This window comes from Elgaria multicarinata, chromosome 4 (genome assembly GCF_023053635.1).
Source record: "Elgaria multicarinata webbii isolate HBS135686 ecotype San Diego chromosome 4, rElgMul1.1.pri, whole genome shotgun sequence".
NCBI lineage: Eukaryota > Metazoa > Chordata > Lepidosauria > Squamata > Anguidae > Elgaria > Elgaria multicarinata.
Genome location: NC_086174.1, coordinates 67,789,002 through 67,811,717, shown reverse-complemented (window position 1 = coordinate 67,811,717; position 22,716 = coordinate 67,789,002). Strand labels below are relative to the sequence as shown.

At 39.9% G+C, this 22,716-nt stretch overlaps 1 protein-coding gene across 4 annotated transcripts in view; it reads left to right on the top strand.

The window, feature by feature from the left end:
• The window catches only part of MAP3K4 (mitogen-activated protein kinase kinase kinase 4), a 66,909-nt gene that overhangs the window by 10,639 nt on the left and 33,554 nt on the right, over positions 1 to 22,716 (top strand). For all 4 annotated transcript variants that reach the window (XM_063124466.1, XM_063124465.1, XM_063124468.1 and 1 more), the window contains exons 2-5: positions 10,724 to 10,917; positions 14,476 to 15,845; positions 19,598 to 19,840; positions 21,953 to 22,099. In XM_063124466.1, the coding sequence (XP_062980536.1) occupies positions 10,724 to 10,917; positions 14,476 to 15,845; positions 19,598 to 19,840; positions 21,953 to 22,099 (1,954 nt within the window). The remainder of the gene's footprint in view (positions 1 to 10,723; positions 10,918 to 14,475; positions 15,846 to 19,597; positions 19,841 to 21,952; positions 22,100 to 22,716) is intronic.

The window sequence follows — 22,716 nt, the reverse complement described above, 5'->3', positions numbered from 1 at the left end:
ATGTAATAAATAAATAAATAAATAAATGCTGTGCCAGGCTTGATTTCTTCCATTTGGGTTGTCTTCAGCGGTTTTACCATTGGTTTTGTACAACTACAAACTGAAATATTGCTAACAGTTGAACATAAGAAATCAAAATTACTAATTGGGGGGTAGGGAGGGAACGAACCTATGGGTTCCATTCCATCCAGTGTCATGCGAGTAGACTTTCACTTGCGCAGTGGGACTTCCCTTTCCACTCATCCCTGTGCAACCCCAATCTGCTTTGCCCCTTTGGAGGAGAATTTGGGGAACCTGCAGTGGCAGATGGAAACTGTTCCACCGATGCTGTCAATTCTATTGGCAGACGAACACTGTTGGATTTCATCCTATGAGTGCACAATCAAGGAGGCAAGATAAACAGATCAGTGCGCAATAAGTATGAGTCCACAAATCAGCACTTGTACTTTTTCTCCCATAAACTTGTGTTTATGAACTGATTGTTTAATTGGGAGAGGACAAGTGTGGAAGGAAGAATACTTGCGCTGTCTCTTCTGTTATATCCTAAAAATCTTGGGAGGAGGAGAAAGAGGTTTTGCAGTCAGAAAAAAGGAAAGTCAACAAATAACACTTCCCAGCAAAGCACCCTTGGGATCAACTTACCTGCTGTGGGCTAACCCTGCAGAACGGGCTCTATAGTGGGCATGGGTATACTAATATTATGAGATCCATCGTCCCTTCTTACTATCCAGTGTGCAAGAAAGAGAGCTCAATTTCCTCACAAATAATGTTGTTAACCCTGTGAAAAGTTTGTCCTATATTTTTAACACTGAATCTTTATTTTAGGGTCTCCCAACTTCCCATTTTTTAATTTGTTTTCATCTTATATAATCTTTTTCTGAAGTTCAAAGGCAAGTGCATTCTTTATGTAACCAAAATATCACCAGCGGCACAAGAGGGAGGTACTGGAAGCCTCAGAGGAACTCCAAGGTTTGTACAAATACAACTCCACGTCTGGGGGAACCCCAGAAACAACTCAGTGGGGACAGTGCGTACTCAGTGGGCATAGAGTGAGTAGATTGGATTATCATGGAGGACAGCATGGCTGACTGATTAGAACAGTAAATAGGCATACTCAACACTGCAACATTTTGTTGCGGTTCCCATTTGTTAATACAACTGTTTTAAATAATTGGCTAAATTATAGGGGACAGTGGGTTGTATCCAGGGCTTAACTTCTGCCAGAAGAATACACACTTCTGTTAGCAGAATGCTTTGAGGATCCCCTGGAACAGATGTGGGGTGATGGGGGTGTGTGCATGGGGAAAGAAAGGAAACTCTTGTTGTGCAAGCAAAAGTCTGTTTGTACAGCGTTGGATTTAGCCCAGTATGAATGCAATAACATGATTTTGGTGTAAGTAATTCTGTAAGAACATAGGCTGGATATGAGGGGATAATAGCTACCATGAAAATTCTAATTGTGACCAGTTCACATTTTTGTATAGTGTCTGCATAAATTGAAATAGGTTTGTGAATGGTGTCAAAAAGTTGTTGTTACTATGAAATGTTCTTTTCATGCCTTCTACAAAAAGTTGCTTCGTGTTGCATAGGCAATAGCTCACCACTTGGGGGTGGGGTGGGGGAAACAAGTATACAACATAGAGACATAAAGGCCAAACTTCTCCTGTCAGCTTTTAAGCCCTGTCATCAAGAGGCCTAGAGGGTTGAGAAACATCTGGTCATGAAAGGGATTTGAGAAATGCAACCACCGGTTCTGCTTCTTCTCCTGTAGCTGCAGCTGATGCTCTGCTTTAAGGATCAGTCGTTGATGCAACAATCATTCTTTTGAACCGGATTTGGAGCTGTAAATCAGTTGGTCAGTTACTGCTCATGCAGCCTTTAAGACTCTTGTAATAAATGGTATTTAAAAATGGGGATGCGGAAAATGGATGCAAGTTTTCCTTTTGTTCGCAACATTATTGTATAATTCTGTACTAACTTTTCCATCAATCTCAAAATATTAAATCTTTTGTTTGCTGTTTGTGCTAAAGTTCACATGTGTATTAAAAATCTAATATGGAGAAAAAATATATTTATCAGTTTCTAATTGTGCCAGTTAGAGAGAACTAAGAGTTCTGATTATAGTCTTCTGTTGTGAGAACATGAAGAACTGCCAAAAATGTTAAAGGGCTTTATTTATTTAGCTAGTGATCTCAGAGGCACAGAAGTCTGGTAAGTGCTTAAGTAATTTTAAAATTCTGCTTATGGTAAGAATTAGGGCAAATTTCTTTTTCCTCCTTCCCCCCTCCTTGTGTTAAAGTAGAAAGCATACAGTCTCACTCACTACTTGTCATGTCACTTTCTAATGACCTTCAGTTCTCCAAATCATATATCTTACATTTCTTTTCCATCTGCCAATTTTAAGGTTTTTTTTAAAAAAAATAATGAACTCCCAGAAATACAGTGAAATAACTACAATGCCATTCAGATTTAAGAGCAATTAATTTGGATGTTTAAAAACACAAGTTGCTTATGTATTTATTGGCATTTCTTATCCCACCTTTAAGTTGTCTTAAGACAATTTTAAAAATGCAGTGTTAAAATATTTAAAAACAAATACTAAAATACAAAAGAGAAATAGCAGGATTGGATCAAAGAATATTAATTTATATTTGCCTCACAGTCTTTAAAAAGCAACTATGTTTTGACTATTCATTGGGTGGGTTTGCATGATCATGGAGAGAAAATAAATGATGGTGGCTTATTTTACCTTCCCACACGTGCTGGTTGCAAGCCACCTAATTAGCATAATTATACTTGATGGGTGCAGATTTTCATGCTGTCCAAACCTGGCGAGGTTGGTTGGGGTGGCTTACAAATCACCCTGGAACCTACCACCCACTCTTGTTGGGTTCAGACATTGTGGCTGTCCACGCAACACACAGTGGTTGAGTTGGGTTGTTTGTTGAACTGTGGGTTAGCATGTCTGAAACCCAGAGATTTTCTGCCGGTAGTTTATTAACCATGCAGTGGGGATTATTTTCCCCAAACAAACCACCTTGAGAATCCAAGGTTTGTTATTGAGTCGTTCAGGGTGGTTAACAAGTCACACTGCTTGGTTAACAAACCAACCTGCAGAAAATGTGGATTCAGACAACACGCTAACCCACAGTTCAACAAACAACCCACAGTTCAACACCAAACCACACTCAACTACTGAGTGTGGGTTAGCATGCTGTGTGCACAGCCCCGATATCTGACTCAGTCACCCAAACTCACTGGGTTTGGACGCATGATAACCTATGCCCAGTGAGGGTAATTATGCTAATTAGGTGCTTGTGGACGTATGGGGAGGGAAAATAAGCCACCATGGCTTATCCACCCCACCTCGTAATGTTGCGAACCCAGTGATTGACTGGGTTCACAAAACACAATAAGCCATGGTCAACATGTCTGATCCGTCTGTTAATCACGCACAAGCTACCCTGAGAATCCATGGCTTGCTGTTGGGTTGTTCAGGGTGGCTTGTCATGATGTTTGAACCCAGCACTGTGGCTTTGGTTTGGCTTGTTGGACATGGCTACAGAACTGCCTGGCAAGAGCAGTGAATAAACCTGCCGCTTCGCAAAAATTCACTTCCCCCTAATCTGCCTGGCAACAGTGTGTGAAAGTCCCAGTGCTGTCCTCCCTCCCCCAGTTTCACCACCACTTCAGCATGGGCTGTGTTCACTGCTCCTGCCTGCTTTAAGAGTGGTGATCTGCCCTCCTCCTTCCCTCTCCCTGCTTTCACAGATGCTGCTTGCCTTAGCAAGTGACTGTTAACCCAGTCCCCACCCCTGCTTTCACGGATGCCGCTTGCCTTAGCGGGTTATTGATTAGGCAAATCTCCTTCACCCTTCATTTTTACAGATGCCACTCGCCTTCACAGGTTGGTTTTACTCCCCTGTTACTCTTGGACTACTGTCTGTCTGGTGAATCGGATACAGTATGTTACAGCAACCCAAAATAAGCCATTTCAAATAAAAACTTTATTTTTCTTGCGCAGTTTACAGACGGTCTCTGTTTGCCTTAGTGGGTTACTTTTACTCCCAATCTGGCATTGCGACAGTCCCAGCTTCATTTTTGCTCCCCCTCCTCAGTCAATATAACGCATCCTTAGAAAGCCTGTTTCCCCTGTGAGTCAAACTCTTTTCTCCTGAACCCAGCTCTGCTGCTCGCTGCTGACGTTGGGCTTCTACAAGTATATCCTCCCTAGCAACTGGCATACTGCCAATTTCGGGTCTATATTTTCATCCCAAATAATAGGTAATAATAGACTTATCCTCTATGAATTTGTCTAGTTCCACTTTTAAAGACATCTAAGCTAGTAGCCATTATCACATTTTGTAATGAATTCCATAAATTATGCATTGGGTAAAGAAGTACTTAATTTTTACTTCCCTGAATTTCCTGCTAGTCATTTGAGACAATCCTAAATTCTATTATTCTCCTTCTCTACAATATCCTTTTTGAGATGGAGTGACCAGAGCTACACACAGTGACCTGGTTGGTACAATCACTGCAGTTTAAACAAGCTATAGTAGCTTGTTTAAGCCGCAGTGTGTACTGGACCCCTTTGTCTAATTACCTGCCTGGGTGTGGCTTGTTGTGCTGTCTGAACCCGGGCAGCATGGCTTATCTGAGTGGGAAACAACCCTCAAATAATCCAGCAACAGCTCATGGGTTGTGGTCACACATTAGATCTGTATAAAGATGGGGTATGCATCGTATTTAGCTGAATCTCAAGTCAAATCGGGCTGCTTCAGAGAGATTCTGAGGTGAAACAGAATTCCCTCTGAAGTGACCAGAACCAAAGCTGGACTGTTCCTAATCTTCATGTGCACTTCAGTGCTTTTGAGAGCTACGGAAAGGCAGACTGTCTGTCTGCAAAAATAAATATATTATTTATTTATGTATTTTATTTCTATACTGCTCCATAGGTGAAGCTCTCTGTTTGGTAAAGTACATAAATATATATGCTACTTTACTTTTATTTTTCTATAAATGGAAAATGCCAAGGAGAGGGGAAGATGGGGAGTGGAGTGACTGACAGGTGTACCTTCTAATCACAAGGAATGGCTTACAGGGCCTCTCCAACTACTGTGCTTGTGGAGTGGGATTTGAGTCTTATAAAATCCTTTGTTCAAGGCTGCTCCCTACTCCTTTTGTTATTTCTGTCTCAGTCAAGAACAGTAACATGCTGAAGGTTTTGTGTGAGAGGAATTGTTTGTGGCTGGCTTCTGTACTGACTCCTTCCTTATTCTTCCAGTTCCAACCAGTCCTTCATTCCATCCATTTGCCCTGATCTTTCTTCTGTTTTATTTTTTAGATTCGCTGTTAGAACTAATTATTTAGGCAGCATTACTTTCCTTCTCCCCAATCCCACCCTCTTTTTGGATATAGTCCTACAGCTTTTATTTTGAATCAAGTTTTGTGTTTCTTCCCACACCAAAACCAACTTTGGTGGCACCTAGTAAACCCCCCTGCACCCATCCTTCTGCGATTTCACAGATTTCTTACCAAACAGAACTCCAAAATATTATTGAGGCAAGACTTGCCTTTGCAGAAGCCATGCTGATTCTTCTTTAGCAAGAGTTGTTCTTCTATATGCATGATCATTTTCTCTTTAATTATGCTTAGAGAATAAGCTAACTGGCCTGTAATTTCCTAGATCCCCTTTTAAATGTGTGTAGCTACTTTTAAGTCCTCTAAAATTTTAGTAGTAATTTACATATTTTTGTTAGAAGATCAGCATTTGCATCTTTGTGTTCTTTAAGAAATTTCACGTAGATATTGTCCAGGCCTGATAATTTAATTTTTATTGATGCATCATAGATCTTTATCTCTTGCTTCTCTATTTGACTCCGGGTGCTTCCAGACAACGCTGTTTTAGTGCCATTGCCCTGCTTCATTCCCAGAATTTTACAGGGGAGTCAGGCATCATCTTCCACTTCTAAGGCCATAGCTAGACCTAAGGTTTATCCCCGGATCGTCCAGGGGTCAAACCTGTTCATCTAGGTGACACACAGGGGATCCAGTGCTCAGGCAGGGGCGAACCCTGGATGATCCCAGGATAAACCTTAAGTCTAGCTGTGGCCTAAATCTCTCATGTTTTCCCACCGCTGTTTCTGTCTTTTTTCTTACTGCAGAAAATCTGTTAAAGAAAAACAATGTAATAGATGCACAATGCCTTCTAATTGGTAGCATAGAGGTAGAAACACCCTCATTTGACCCTCCCTGAAAATGTCTGTACTGGCATGGGTATATATCCTACAAATTTTGCAACAAAGGAAGGTAGAAAGAATTTTTTGAATACCCCTGACACTTTTCGTGTCCCTTTATAGCACACTTTTCATTGCAGTTTTTCTGATGCATGTAAAGAATTGTTTATTGTTGAATTGAACTTAGTGGTGGTGGGGTTAAGCCATATTATCCTTATTTTATTTTCTGCTTTATTGTCAATGTTTTGTTTTGCCAGAGTTTGTGTTTCTTTTTGTTCTCATTTGGGCAAGACTTCCCTCCTTGATTCAGCTCAACCTATAAATGATCCTTCAAAGAATACTGGGGAAGTGGTCACTGGTCTCATAGTGTTATATGTAGGTGCTATTTTCATGCTGTGGTAGTCAGAGATGTGTAATAACGGGGTAAATTTTACATTGTTGGCCTTCATGATTCCTTTATGTTCTTTTGGACACATATTGTGATGCATTGTGTTGAGCAGCTAGATTTACAGTAAAACTTAATCTGCTGAATGTCATTTCCTATTCTGGGGGTAATTACTAGTTCCTTTAGAACTGACATCTTTATTTTTCAGTGCAGCCTGTTTCTAAGCTGTAAATATTTTCTGCTCTTCCACATTCTTATCGCTTCAGAGCTGACTTTATCATGACAGAGGAGAGGATTGTTCCTCCCTTCCTCATTAGCCTGACAGATGGTGACATTACAAGTCAGTTCATTTTTCCTCAGACATAAAATAAGCACTTGCTCTTTTATCCGTTTCCTTGGCTTAGACTGAAATGTCAATTGTGGCATTTCACTAGGATTACAAAGTATGTATTGGTGATATTTAGAACAACCTCTTCGGGTTTTTACAGAAGAGGGATGTTTTGTATTAAATTAATCACCAGTAAAAGGCTAATAAACTGTGAATGCTGATGTAAATACTCTAAAAACATCTTATCTTGAGTTACTGTTTGACCTAGAATGTTCCTTTGAATCATAAAAATAAATGCTAAAAATTCCAGAATTGACTTCTTTTGTTATCAGAAAGCATTATAACATAGTTAAAAAGGATACTATAAACTATCTACAACATTTATCGCAGGTATTTCCCCCTGGTGAAATCAATTACTTTGTTCTTTTCAGTTGTTCTTTGAATTATGTAACTGACTGTTATTCATTTTGTCTTTCTATAGAATTTTTTTTCTCTTTAAGATAATATATCTTGTTAGTTGATCTACAGAGAAATGCTCATTTTGGTAATTGGAGATGATAGCTTTTATCAAAACATTTATCTTAATACAATTAGGACATCTTTTAGTGAGAGCATACAATGCTATTGTGGGTACATTACTCATATTCCATCTTGTTATGAGTATATAACTTATGGTTTTTACCTCCAGGAAAATTCTGCAGCTACCCAAAATGTATACTCTGGTATCCTCAGTCTTGTATTGTTCCTGGTGCACTTGCTGTAACACTTTGCCTCAACAACGGAAACCTTGTTTTAACCTCTCTTATCTTATCCTTAAGCTGATGCTGAGCTGTGCAGTTCAGTACCTTTATATGCCTCTCCATAGTTTTGCTGCAACTATGGTATAAGCAGTTCTGGGGCTGCAGCCAAACACATGGTTTCTCTGGTCTTCAGCCACAACAGGTGTAGTGGGGGACAGAGTACCACTTCATTCACATATCAGCTTTTGCTGTCCTTGCTGAAATTGCTGCAGCTAAGCTTGTAACCTGTGATGACATCCGTATACCTACCTTCAGCAGTCCCAGCGGGAAGTAAAAGCTGATGTGTACTAGAAATACTTCTTTTCTAATGCAGCTATTACAGTAGGTTTTCCATTGTCTTGTATTGATTTTTTTAAAATTGCGGAAGCTACTGAAGGACAGCATGAGGTTAGAGTGTGCAGATTCAGAAGTGAAACAGCGCCACTGCTCAGGCGGGAGTACTGTGGGGGTGAGTCAAATTATACACAGTAGTTTAATAAGCTGGTCCCAGTAGCTTACTAGCCTGGTCATATGGTGGGGATTGTGAGCTGTTTTTTTTTTTTAAAAAAAAAGCTACTGTGAGTAACTTATTAAGTAAGCCATCGTAGGCTAGTGTGACGTCTGAATGCAGCACAGTGTTTTACACAGTAAGTTAAAAAGTAGTATGAATCCAGGACTGTTTTCTGTTATAATTTTGGTTCTCAAAGGTGAAATGGTAGAACTATCTGTGGTGAAGTATAATTGATACAGGTCTAATAAGGACTGGAACTTAACCAGGTGCTTGTGGGTGTGGTTATAAGCTGCAGAAGTGGACACAAAAATATAAATGATTTCAGATGAATTGTTGAACAGAAATTAAGCACAAGTTGGTTATGCGCATGAATCAACAAACTTCTGTTGCATCACAGTGAATTATGGAATATTGGAAGCATGAAAAAAATCCTGTTAAGGCTTCACAAAGAGAATCTTTAGCTACTTGCAGCTGGATGACTTCATATTTGCATATATTGCTGCATGATCAATATTTGTCCAAAACACTATGTGGTGTACAAGTATTTCTATATGGGTATAAAATGCTGTGTCTGAGAGCTTGTCCCAGAATGAACTGGGCAATGACCTTTGCTTTAATAGATTGATCTTTATTTCTTCCTAAGTATACGCTAAAGAAGGCTATCATTAGTACTAAGTAATATGGATAATGCCCAAGAAACCTAATTATATTAGGGATTCAGTCCGTCATCCTTTTTGCAACTGAAAGCTTTGAATGTCTTAGAAAACAAGCCCAAGTTTCCATCTTTTCTCACATAGCCTCTCTCCAATGATTCTGGCCCTTTCAAACATTTTCCCCTACCCCTGTCTGCTTCACCTGAGGGCGAGGCCAGTACATAGGAAACGGCCTTATACTCAGACAGACTGTTGATCATTCTATTGTCTCAAGGTCTCTTGATCTGGTATTCTGCTTCAGATCCACCAGCCTCCTGAAGCTAGCAGGCAGTAACAACAACTACAGCCTTCTCTGTGGTTACACCCACTTTGTGGAATGCTTTGGCAACCAAGATTTGCCAGACCTTTATATTGTACTATTTTAAACAGTTTGTAAAAACCTGGCTGCTTTAAGAAGGCATTTGGCTAAAGTTTTTAATAACTTCGGGGTGTTTTTTTGAGCCCTTCATGCTAATTTGTGTTTTTACAAACGTGTTTATTAATCTGGACTTTTTAAGATTGTTATTTGAATAAGGGTTGGAAGTTATTTTAAATACTGCTGGTGAAGCTTGTTCCACTGATAGAACTGCTTCTGTTAGAGGAACCAGGGATGGGGTGATGCCCTATTTCCCTGCACCCACCCACCCCCGGAACATCCTCAAAATCTGTTTTGGAGGGTTTGGGGATCTACCTGGGCCAGATTTTCAGGCAGGCTGGATGAATGGAGGAGAGGAAAAGAAAGTCCCATTTTGTGAACAGAAGTCTACTCACATAACATTGGATTCTGCCCTTTGCCTATTGGCCACCTTGAGTTCCCTTCCTGGGAAGTAAGTGTGATTTGAGCTTTTAAATCAGAATTTAAAAAATAATGCATCTCAGATTTGAGTGTTCTGTATGTCCACAATATATGCAAGAATTAATCTCTTAATGCTGTATGTAAGTTTATCTTACATAAAATCTTCATACTATACATTTGGAGTGAGTAAAACCTTAGCTTAAAAAGAGTTTCTTTCATTCCAAATGGGAAAATATTTCATAGTTCCTCCACTCATTATTCCAAAGAAAAAATGGGGAGGGATCACATACTTCCCCCGGAATTTTTAAGTATTTATTTATTATGGTTTTTGTTGTTGTTTTGGTGGGCCTTCATATTTTTATGTAAGATATGATAATTTTTCTTTCTTAGTGGGTATCTACTATCCTTCAGTAAGGCAGGTGGTCTGTATAGCATATACGTGGAAATTGGTGGCCTTTGAATGATTTGGTGGTGCACTACTTTTCTCTCTGCATGTGTGAATGCCCTTACTAAGGCAGCATGTGTAATTTGTGGGGGATTTGCTTGTTTCAACACATGCAGTATAATTCTAATGTTTATCCATGTTTGCCTTGTGATATGCACTACTTTATGGACACAAGAGTATATTTATTTATTTTATTTATTAATTTATTAAATTTATATACCACTCCATAGCCGAAGCTCTCTGTAGTAGACTACTATATGTAGTTTTAGCATGAAGTTCTAGGAATATTGCCAGCTCTAGCTTTCTGTTTGCTGGCAAGAGGTGGGTGAAAATTCTCACAAACAGAATTTAATCCACAGTCTTTTCTAACCAAAGATTGAAAAGCAGTATCCTACCAGAAGCTGGAAAAAACTGCTTTGTTGGGAGAGTTTCTGTATGTCACATGGGAGTGGCAAGAGTACAGAAAGTTCACATTGTTGGGGTGGAGACATATTAATGGGCTGCCTTTTCTAACTGACCTCTATATCTTAATTCCTTTTACTGCTTAGGCAAGAGTGCAAGTCTGAAGATGTCACTTGCAAGATCTCAGAATCTGATCCTGAGGAGTTATCTGATGAAGCAAATACTGAAACTTTCTATGGAACCTCTCCTCCTAGCACACCGCGGCAGATGAAACGCATCTATAGGAAGCACCTGAAAAATAATGTGGGGGCGAGATCTACCAGCCGTACTGCTTTGAAAGGTATGAGTGAGAATTTTTTATTTGTTTGTTGTATTCAAAAGACCAGAGAAGCCAGGAATGCGTAATTTTGTATTCCTTACCACTTCTCTGGTGTTCTTCATTTAAGTGGTACTGGAAATCTGCGCTGTCATTTCTCTTAAGTTTATATTAGACAGTTAAGTGGAAGCTGGCATTATCTACGACTTTCTAGCAATTCAGTATAGCAGAGGCTGGGAAGGTGGGATGTTAGCATTGTGTGTGAGCTAGAAGGACGATAAAGAGGTGTAGCAAGTCATCCTTTTTTCCTGCTGGATGATGGTCGCCATATATCTGCCATGGTGGGCTGAAACCTTCTTTTACCCTATTCCCGAATACAGCTTCAGATGGCTTAGGCCTCCATTTTCAGAGTCTACTTTTTCTGCCAAATCTTCCAAGGGTGGTATGGAACGGCTGAGCTACTGGATGCTCCAGTGGGGAGGATCAGAGGGCCTCGGGTTGCTGTGATGTGGCCTGCTGTGTTCCAGTGCACCTGGCACAGTAGAGCGGAAGAACATGAGAGCTGATTGATTGCCATAGTTACCAAGTGTATTAACAGTAATGATGGACGTTCAGTTAGAAGTGTAAAAAAGGTAGGGGATAGAACGGTGCTTTATACCAGGTCAGAGTATTTGTTTGTTTAGCTCAGTATTGTCTATTCTGAATTGCAGCAGCTTTCCAGATTCATCTCAGGTAGAGAAAGTCCATGCCTGTAACCTTTTTTGTGAACAACAGGGATTGTTTCCATACTCGGTATTGAACTTAGAACTTCTGCATGCAAGGCCTCCTTCCCCTGCTAGTAACTCTGATAGTGGCTGAGGAACAGTCTTGAATTTTTAATACCTTTGTATCATATTGGCTAACCCCCATGAGGATTAGGGAGAGGCTTTTATCTACAGATTTTTTGGTAGTAATACCTCATGCTTGGGTACTTTTTCCAAAAATAGTATTGGAAGATTGCGAGCATAGAACATCTTTCATTCTGCTGTGTGAGTCCATATGCACAGCATTACTATTGATAGCTTTTTCTGTGTTGTGCTGTCTAATATGATACTGTTGGTACTACCTAAATCTCATATTTTTCTTTGTACTGATGTGGCGTGACATCATAGTTAGCATTATTTCAGGCACAATAACTGAATTCTAGGAGTCTAGGAAATACATTATGTTCTGAATTGCCGCTGCTTCTTAGTTGTATGTTGTAAACATTTGTAAAATGGTGTACGAACGTCACAAGTACGTCAAATTAACATGCAATCTTAGAACAATCCTTTAAAGTAGGTCAGTAATATATTATCCCCGTAATTGCAGAAAGGTGTCTGAGATTAAGAGAGTGGTTTACTTAACACCAACTGAGTTCATAAGTATGGGAAGATTTGATCTTGGGACTTTTGTAGACTAGTCTCTTAGCCACTATAGTAAGCCTACTCTCTGACTCAGTTGCACATAACACTTAATTCGTATTTATTTATTGTAATGGGAAGAGAGAGTTCAGAACTCTCCAGGAGATTGGCTAGTGGTTCAGGTACATGCACGTCAATACTAAAGTCATTAATGTATAATACAGGGAGGCTCAGTTCAGCCAACACATTTCTCAATGGTGGTTTAGTTCTCAATGTGGAGTTTTTGCACCACATTGAGAAATATGTTGTCTTGCTGGAAAACTCCACCCCATGGTGGAGTTTTTTTTGGGAAAACACTCCATGCAGAATATCCATGGTGTGCAGAGGAGAGTTCCTGCACGACCGTTGTGTTGCGTGTTGTGTGGCAGGCTCCATGGAGTTTTCTGTTGCATTGAGTTAATTTTCCCCACTGGCTATAGAGTTCCCTGGCAAGAGCTGCGAAAGGAGAGAGTGCCGCTCTAGGAGAGCTGTGGAGATTGGTTTTTTTGCACCAATGGCTGATGGGATACCATCAGGAGGACCGGGGGAGGAGAGAGGGCAGAGGAACTGTCAATCAAATGTCGCAGTGGATTTTACTCAACTTCACAGTAGCCCACTGTCACGCAACGGTGGAGTTAGAACATGTTGTGTGGGGAGTAGCCCCTAAAAACTCAACTGTTGAATGGAGTTTTCCCACTGCGTTGACTAATGTGTTGTCTGAACTGAGCCAGAGTGGGTGTTTGCATAGAGTGGTGTATAATGCATAAAGTAGGTGTTTCATGACTGCAGCAGTGAAGTTTAAACTGTACAGAAGGTTCTGGAAGCCAAAAAGGAGGTGGGGAAGAAGGATTAGCTTGTACTGCACTGAAACCTCTTTTCCCTCAAGAGCATTACAGCAGTACAAATGAACTCAAGGGTTGAAGAAATTGTAACAGCAATTCCCTCCATCCCTTGCAGCCTAGCAGTGCCCTTGAGAAGGTAATGGACCTGGGACAGCCAAAACTGTGTATCCATTTACAATTATATGCATAAATTTGATAGTGTATTTAAAAAGGTTGCTAAAGTATGCCTTTTTAAATAAAATTAACGTGTAGATATGTAATATATATGCAACACCATCAATTTCCAAGTTTAGAACTTGTTAGCATTGGATGTGTTTTTAATAAGATCTAATCAGGTGCCGAAGAACTCAAATCCTCCATCTCCATTCACTCCATCAAGTCGTGTGCTCTCCGGACTGTTGCTTAGTCACTGATTCCAACTGCCATGTGCAGCAAAAGAGATAATTATAATGAGAAGTCAAGTCTTATAATTACAATTAGTTCAACAGAATGTTTCCATTAGCATGGTTTCAGAGTTAAACCTATTATTTAAAAAGCTCCACAGTATAATTATGTCTCCTTTTGTTATGAAGTGATTCAGCATTGTCTTGATTTTTGTGAGTGAAATGGGTTTCAGTGTTTTTTTTCTGTGATGATAATTTATTACTATTAAATCATTCATGACTATTCAATAAAATACACGTTTTTGAGATTTAATGGTAGATTGTGGTGTAAGTTCAACAGTTAGAAACAGAAAACATACAAATAGTTTGTGACATCTAGTATTATTTGACAAGATTTTTGCAGTTCAAAGTTGTAGGTTAAAGGGAAAAATAATTTTGAGAGTAGTTGTATGATAACTGGAACTTACTGAATCTGAGTTTCACAATTGTAGCCACTGAATATTTTTGGTTTAGCCCCTAAGGGACCATTGTGCTCTGTTTAATTATGTGGGATATGGCTGTACGATTGCCTTGCCTAGCCTGTGTCAACCATGCACATTCTGTCACTTTATCTGTTAAATACTGATTTGCACTTCACGGTTTTTAATATGTTGATTATTACAATGAACTTGAAAACATAAAGGGAGAATATTTGAATGCCAGTTGTGTTATGTTTGAAATCTAGTAATTTCTGAACTCTTCACATAATGTTAGGGGACTATCATGAATATGAACTTTGACGAGTTTGTGCTATGTGCATTTAACTTATCCCAGAACTGAAGCTTCTATGAATAGAAGGGATAAAGAAAATGGGGTATGAGTAACTTTTTTTTTAAGGGGAACTATTTCTGGTGCAAAAAAACAATAATGCTTTTTATTTTATTTTATGACTTTCAGAGAAGATGAGCTCACCAAACCAGCTGTCTAACAAAGACAATGTCAAAACCCTCGATAACACAGAAGAGCACAGCTATAAGCAGGGGAAAAAGATCCGAGCCACCCTAAGGACAACTGAGAGGGATCACAAGAAAAACGTACAGTGCTCATTCATGTTGGAGTCAGTCAGTGCGTCCTTGCCAAAAAAGTCGATTCCAGATGTTGATCTCAATAAGCCTTACCTCAGCCTTGGCTGCAGCAATGCTAAGCCTCCAGTATCTGTACCTGTGCCTATAGCCAAAACTACACGCCAGACTTCTCGTACTGATTACCCAGCGGACCGCTTAAAGTTCTTTGAAACCCTGCGGCTTTTGTTAAAGCTTACCTCAGTTTCCAAGAAAAAGGACAAAGAGCAGAAAGGGCAAGAAAGCACTTCCTCCGTTGAGTTAAACCGATCCAATGAACTGATCTGGCTTGAACTGCAAGCTTGGCATGCAGGCCGGACAATTAAGGACCAAGACTTTTATTTGTACACAGCCCGTCAAGCCATCCCAGATATTGTCAATGAAATCCTCACTTTCAAAGTTAACTATGGGAACCTCTCCTGTGTAGGAAGTGGAGCTAGTCTTAATGGTACATCAGGAGGACAGTGTAAAGCAGCCCATGGAGCTAGCACTATGGGCTACTCAAGCTACCATGAACACCTCCATCGCCAGCGGGTCTCATTTGAACAGGTAAAGCGGATAATGGAGCTGCTAGAATACGTAGAAGCACTTTATCCATCTCTGAAGGCCCTTCAAAGTGACTATGAAAAGTATGCTGCCAGGGATTTTCAGGACAGGGTGCAGGCACTCTGTCTCTGGCTAAATATTACAAAAGACTTAAACCAGAAACTAAGGATTATGGGAACTGTTTTGGGCATCAAGGATCTATCTGACATTGGCTGGCCAGTGTTTGAAATCCCTTCTCCTCGGCCATTCAGGGACAATAATCCAGAGTACGAGGGTGATGATAGGGAAACCTCGGGGGCATGCACAGAGGAAAGTGAAGATGAAGAACAAATCTCTGAGGAAAATGTGGAGGAACTCAGACAAGCCATCCAAAATAATTTTGCCAATAAGCCAAATTTTGACTTTGAGGCACAAGACCATTTTTCAAGAAAGCTTGAGAGGCTTGAATCTGAGGACGACTCAACCTGCTGGGCCGTTACAGAGTGCAGCGGTGAAGCAGGCTGCAGCAGACACTGTTTGACCTCTATTTATAGGCCATTTGTAGATAAAGCACTGAAACAAATGGGGTTGCGAAAGCTAATTTTAAGACTGCACAAGTTAATGCATGGTTCCCTGCAAAGGGCCCGAATGGCATTGATAAAGAATGACCAGCAGTTGGAGGTAGGTTTGGGGAGGTAGTTGGTGCAATTGGTTTGCCTTTGCTGGTCAAAGGTTTTCAAGCAACAGTTCCATTTGTTCAAATTCTCTCTTCAAAAAAATATTCTGTTGTATGGCTGTGTGTATATATCACACACATTCACATAGTTGTTCTGTGATATACAATATCTTATTAATGAGTCATCTATATTACTGTAATGTGTTGAGTGAAGTATCATACTTAAAACCGCAGTATAGAACTCCCATGTCAGATATGCTGGACTTGAACCAATAAAAGATGCATTGTGGCTTCTCTGAGGCACCATAGAGAAGCCACAATGCATCCGTGAGGTTTTGGTCCTTGAATTGCTACTGCAATTGGTGGAAGATTAGTAGGGTGCCGAGTGGTTCTCTACCCAGCTCTCTTCCTCCCTGCTGGATCTTCATTCAACTTTCCTCCTGCTCCCCCGGTTTGCTCGGCTAGTAGCTGATGGATAATGAATCGCAGTCTTGTTACTAATAATGATGGACAGAATCTAGAAATGAAGGTTAAATGTTCAGAATAGGATGCTTTATTTGCTGCTTTTTTGTCTTAATGATTTTGGTTTTTGAAGACTTGATACACTGTGGATTTCGAGACACAGTGCTACAGAATAAAAAAGAAACTTTCCAGTATTGGTAAAGTGTAGGGTACCAAAGCTTCTATGGGAGTGTCTACAAGAGCTGGAACAGTATGTACCATGTACATGGAATCTGTTCAGTTTAAAAACTGAAAGTATGGGTTGTCACAAAGAAATTTGAGTAATTATTGCATTTGTATTCCGCCCTTCCTTCGAGGAGTTTAGAAGGGCATGCATGGATTTTTCTCCCTCTTTTATCCTTGCTACTATCCTGTGAAGTAGATTAGGCTGAGAGATAGTGGCAGGTCCACCGTCACCCAGTACATTTCGTAGCTGAGTGGAGATTTGAATCTGGGATTCCTCAGTCCTAGTCCAACACGTGAACCTCATCCCTACACCTCATCCCCATTCATTTAAAGTCTTCCATGACTATAGAAGCACCTTTCAAAGTACACCAATATTTATGTGTTCCTACTGAATGGTGGGGAATGACCTTCAAATGTTATAGAAAGGTGTTCCTTGGGAATATGCTATGTCTAAGAGAAGATAAACCTGACATTTGAGTTAAAACTGTTGGTTTTCTTTTAAAATGTGAATTTTAGCATATTTATACTGTAAAACTGACATGGGTATGGTATTGTAAATATACATGGAGATATCATGAATGCCTTATTTGTGCCTTGTATACCGAATTGCCGTAGCATAGTTTCAAACCAATTTGAAAGTAATAAAATAGAATGAAATACAGCATTTAATTGAAAGGCACTATAAGGCCAGTCCTTGCCTTGAGAGAGGATTTGCCATAACGTAGCTTCTTCTGAAATGGCCCAACGAATGTTCTGCAACTTGTTGCATGGTCAAAATAATACCTCATTTAGAAAGTTTTTCCTAATATCTAATTTGCTTTCCTGCCATTCAGATTTTTTGAAATGTAAATGTGAAGAAATTATTATTGCACTTGTTTTAACCATTTAGTGATAACATAAGGTATCTACTAATAGTTTATAGGGTGTCACGTTTTTCTGCTATTTTTATAAAGAATTAAACCATGGGAAATGAAATTACATGTGATTTTAAGAAGCCCATCTTGAAAACTATGGAGGTGAACAATGAGGTTTAACAACATTGAGGTTCTGAACTGAATCCATGTTCCCCAAATTACTCACCGCTGTGCCTAGAGCTGGGATGAAAAGCTTTCATTATTTTCACAATCTAATATTTAAAAGGGCTGTTTAATTGAGAGGTTTCCAATGCAGGTAAGTCCACTCTTCTTTCTTATGCAGCGCTTGCTCTCTGGAAAATACTGATCAACTAATGAATGTTCAATGAAATGTACACTTTAGCAATGGTATATTTCATAGTATATCCATTCCTGACATCTGATTCTGTGGTCTGAAATTATACTGTGATGAGGAGCAATTATTTAACTGTCAGAGCACAAAGGAAATGTCAAAAGTGTGGGTGCATGTGTATGTTGGAAGGATATAACGGAAAACAATTGATGCTGGCATGTTGTAAAATCTAAGATATTGAGTAAATTTAAAGTTCTGGATTAGTATACTTACATTTCCCCACTCATTTGTGTCTTGTCTTTTTCTAAGTCTGGAAAGAAAAGAGATGAAGAACTGAGATGCTAATCATATTGTTTATTACTTAAACTGAATATGCTCAAATGGCACACTGTGGAATATGATTTGAAAGCTAGAAAGGGGCTTTCTTCACATCAAACCTGGCATCAGCACTTGGCATCCCAGGGAAGTTTCTGCAGCCCCAGTGCCCTAACAGAGCCTGCTAGCGCTTATACCCTCCACACTGGGCCGCTCGGGGTAGTAGCCAGTCTACATAGAATATACCCATTGAAATGAATGAGACTTAAGTTAATCAAGACTTACTTGGGCCTCTCATTTCAATAGGTCTACTCTACATAGGACTAACATTGGGCACTACCTTCAGTTTACAAGCCTCTGTTTTAATTGCCCACAGTGCCTGGAGTGAGTGACACTATGGCAGGTGCTCTATGGCATTTGGGGGAATGGCAGTGGCAGCTCCCAGCTGTGCTTGTAGTGCTGCTAGAACTGCCAAGTTCTCATGATGGGGACTACCAGAGGGCACTTCGCCAAATGCCCCCTCAAACCTGGAGCCAGACCTGATTTACACATTGAACAGTCTAAGGCAGCTTTCCCCAAGTTGGTACCATCCAGATGTGTTGGACTACAGCTCCTATCATCCCCAGCTAGCTGTTGGGGGTTGTAGTCCAGCACAACTGGAAGACACTAGTTTGGAGAAGGATTGGGTATTAGCCCTCTCAATTCTATGTCTATATGGAGACTCATTTGTCTGTGCACTTCTGTACTTCTATGTTATTGCCATGTTGATCCCATAGCATTAGGGATAAAATAGGTAGTTAAGTACAGAGTTTGTGATCTCCCCCACTTCAAACTGTGGATACAGACTTAATAACAATCATACACATGTGTGTTCAATCACTTCCTACATCATATCTCTTCCCCAGTGACGGTATCTTTTTATTTATGAAATTCATAGACTTCAGTTTCCTAAAAATTCAGCAAGCAACAATTTTATTGGATTGCTCCAAATTCTCCAATATTGGGAGTTTAAAATTAATAGCTCAAAGACAAGCTTGTTGAAAGTGGCACTTTTAACACATTATAAGTGTTTTGGCAATTCATATAGCTATTCCTTTAGGTCATTAACATTTAACATTACGTATACCTCACCTCCTTTTAGTGACACTTGGCAGAGGTCCTTAATTCTAATCTGCATTTCTCCTAATATTGTTCAAAGTTAGGAAAGTTACAGATTAGAATTAGGCAGGGTGTTTTCTTTAACACGCATGTGGCTAATTGCTATGTTCTTGTTCATTATTGCTGTTTTCTGGGGAAACTTGTTATATTTTTTAAAATATCCTCAAGCTCCCAAACTACGTATTGTAGATACACCCCAAGTGGTTGCATGCAGCTAATAGGCTTTTGGATTATTTATTTATTTTGTTTTGAATCATCAACTTCTTTGGCCTTCCAACAAAGTTTTGTTTAAGGTGATGCTTTGGGCATTTACACTTGATAAGCTACTAACCTGGTGGGAGGAAGAAAGACTTTTAACTTGTTTTTTTATATAGTATTTATTTTTTGTTAGTTTTCAGAGTACCCAGATCCCATTTTATGTTCAGATTACGTGCAGTTGTCAAATTCTCCGACTTCTTCAGATCAAAAATGCAGTACTGTGTCATGGGAAGAGCTGAAATCTATGGATTTGCCATCTTTTGAGCCTGCATTTCTAGTTCTTTGCCGAGTCCTTCTCAATGTTATCCATGAGTGTCTCAAATTAAGGTTGGAACAGCGGCCTGCCGGGGAGCCATCTCTCTTGAGTATTAAGCAGGTTTGCCTGATGTGTTTTCTTGACTTTCCCCCTATCCTTTGTTGTAAAGTTAATAATGTTCCACAGAAGAATGTACAGTCTGTGTTTTGATTGTTGATGATATTCTCCAGTAGCATGAAACAACACTTAGGGAGCAATCTTATGCATGTTTAGACAGAAAAAAGCCCTACAACTCCCAGCAAGTCCCAGCCAGCATTTTATTTCTTTTTTCATTTCTATACCACCCAATAGCTGGTTGGTTCACAAAAATTAAAACCGCAGAGTACAGCTTGAAGTCTAATATGAACACTTAAATCACAATATAAAAGTACAACCAGAATAAAACCAAGCAGTAATGCAGAGATTTTACAGATTTAAAATACAGATTTGAAAAAGCAGAGTTAAAAAAAACTAGGAAGATAAAATGCTAAATTACTGGGAAAATAAAAAGGTCTTCACCTGGTGCTGGAAAGAGTACAATGTAGGTGCCAGGTGAACCTCCCTATGAAGCGCATTCCACAGACAGGGTGGTACAGCAGAAAAGGCCCTCCTCTTAGTAGCAACCCCCCTCACTTCCTTGGGCAGGGGCTCACAGAGAAGGACACTTGAAGATGATCTTAGGGTCCAGGCAGGCACATATCAGAGGAGGTGATCCTTCAGATAACCTCGCCCCAAGCTGTATAGGGCTTTGAATGTTAATACCAGCACTTTGAATTGGGCCCAGAGATGGACTGGCAGGCTGTACAGTTGGAAAGTACTGGCGTAATGTGGACTCATTGCCCAGTCCCCATTAACAATCTTGCTGCCCAGTTTTGGATCAGCTGAAGTTTTTGGACTGTTTTCAAAGGCAGACCCACGCATAATGCATTGCAGTAATCCAGATGAGAGGTTATGGATAACTGTAGCTAGATAAGGGCATGTATAGGATTGCACTCTTAAAAGATGATGAAGGAAGGGATTATCTGTGGATAATTCTAATACTTCAAAAAAGAATTCCCTGCTCTTACCAAAAGTTTTATTTCGGGTAAGAATGTACAATTACTGAAGATTCTGCAGAGGATCTCTTGATCCTTTGCAACTAAATGAAAGTGTTTTATTAGTTAATGAAAGTTAAGCATCAATCCTATATATTTAATGAGATTAACATCCTTGAGTTACTGTATAATACCCTGTCCAGAAGTTTTACAATCTGAATTACCCGTTAATTCTAACATACTCTTTGACTGGGTTTGCACGACATGATAACCCGTGTGGGTTGTTGTGTCATCCAAACCCAGACTGCTTCCTTCAGGGTGGCTTTTTTTTTGCCAATAAGCCCCCCTGACAACCCATATCTTTTTCTAGGGGTTGTTTTACCCACAGTGGGTTGTCATGTCATCCGAACCCGGCAGAGCCAACCCAGCATGGGTTGCGGCAATCAGGTATAGAGCTACTCAGTGAGAGCAGCAGAAAAACCCTGCTGCTCTTCCCAATTTCTTGCACCAGAGCTGCCTCAAGCCTCCCTGGCAAGGGGCAGCCCTTTCTTCCAACGGTATCAAAATGGCACTTTAGAGGGGCTGCCACTTATTCACCAGCATCTTTCTGCCCAAAAAATGCTCATGGTAGCTAACAAAATCCAAATTCTTTAGAAGTTGCTTTCATTTAAACACACACACACACACAGAGAGAGAGCATGAAGCACAAGCACCTCTTTCCCCATGGTTCAAGTAGACAAGCTTAAAAAATGAAGGCAGATCTGGGAGATTTTTTAAAAAATATATTTTTAAATTCCAAACTTTTAACAATGATTAGATTTGTGTCAGGGAGAGCTGGCTTCAAATTCTAGCACTGGTAATCTCTGTTTGCAGTATTTATTAGAATTTGAGTAGCCCTATGCCACGGGATCAATGGGAGGATGAATGAGAAAAGGGTTGTAAAACACTTGGTAGATTTAATGATCTGTAGAAATCAACCATGAGCAACCAGCTGCTCTATCACGGTAGAATTTGAGTTGCTTGATCCTTTCACCTCATGAATCAGCAGGTTTTAATATCATAAATGTCCTCAGACTCTATTAGAATCTCTAGAGAACTTTTGCATTTCCAGATTTGAAAACCCTGGATTGATTGCTGTTTATGGACTGTTTCCTTGCAGCTAGTGCGAGAGTGTAAAGAGGTCCTGAAAGGAGGTCTGTTAATGAAGCAATATTATCAGTTTATGTTACGTGAAGTGTTAGATGACTTACAGAAGAACAACTGCAACATCGACTCTTTTGAAGAAGACTTGCATAAGATGTTAATGGTAAGTAACAATTTATCATAACTTAGTGGTTCAAGTCTATAAGCTTGTCCAGCTAGTGCTGAATAGACTGTTTTCAGTTTATTTTCATTAGCCAAGAGTTTCTATAGCCTGCAGAAACTGTTTTCTTTTTTAATCATATGGCATATAATGGGAATCCTGCGATCCTGAGCCTGTTGCTTTGCAAGCAAGGCAGGGTGACCCCAGAATAAGGTTGTGTGTGTGTGTTCCACATATTTGGGAGACTTCCTAGGAATGCTGTGTTACCCTGGGACTGTGTAGCCAAAGGGAGGCACACTCTGGCCTCTGCCACTGCCAGGATACTAAGGGTCAGTGGAGGCTGCACCCCCTACCTCCCAGAAAGAACATCATGGCAAGGGAGGAAACCAACTTGTTTCCATCCCACAGCCGAAAAAGCAGCAGCTGCAGGGAGCTTGGTTCTTTCCCCCTGGCCACAGCTAGAACGAACACTCTGCTCCAAATGCAAGTTACTATGAAATTGCAGAGCTGAATAGAATCGAATAAAATAGAGTATTTGTTTCTTACCTGCCTCTCCCTCTAGATCAAGGCGGGGAACAACATTAAATACAAAATCACCATAAAATGCATAAAACTGATTA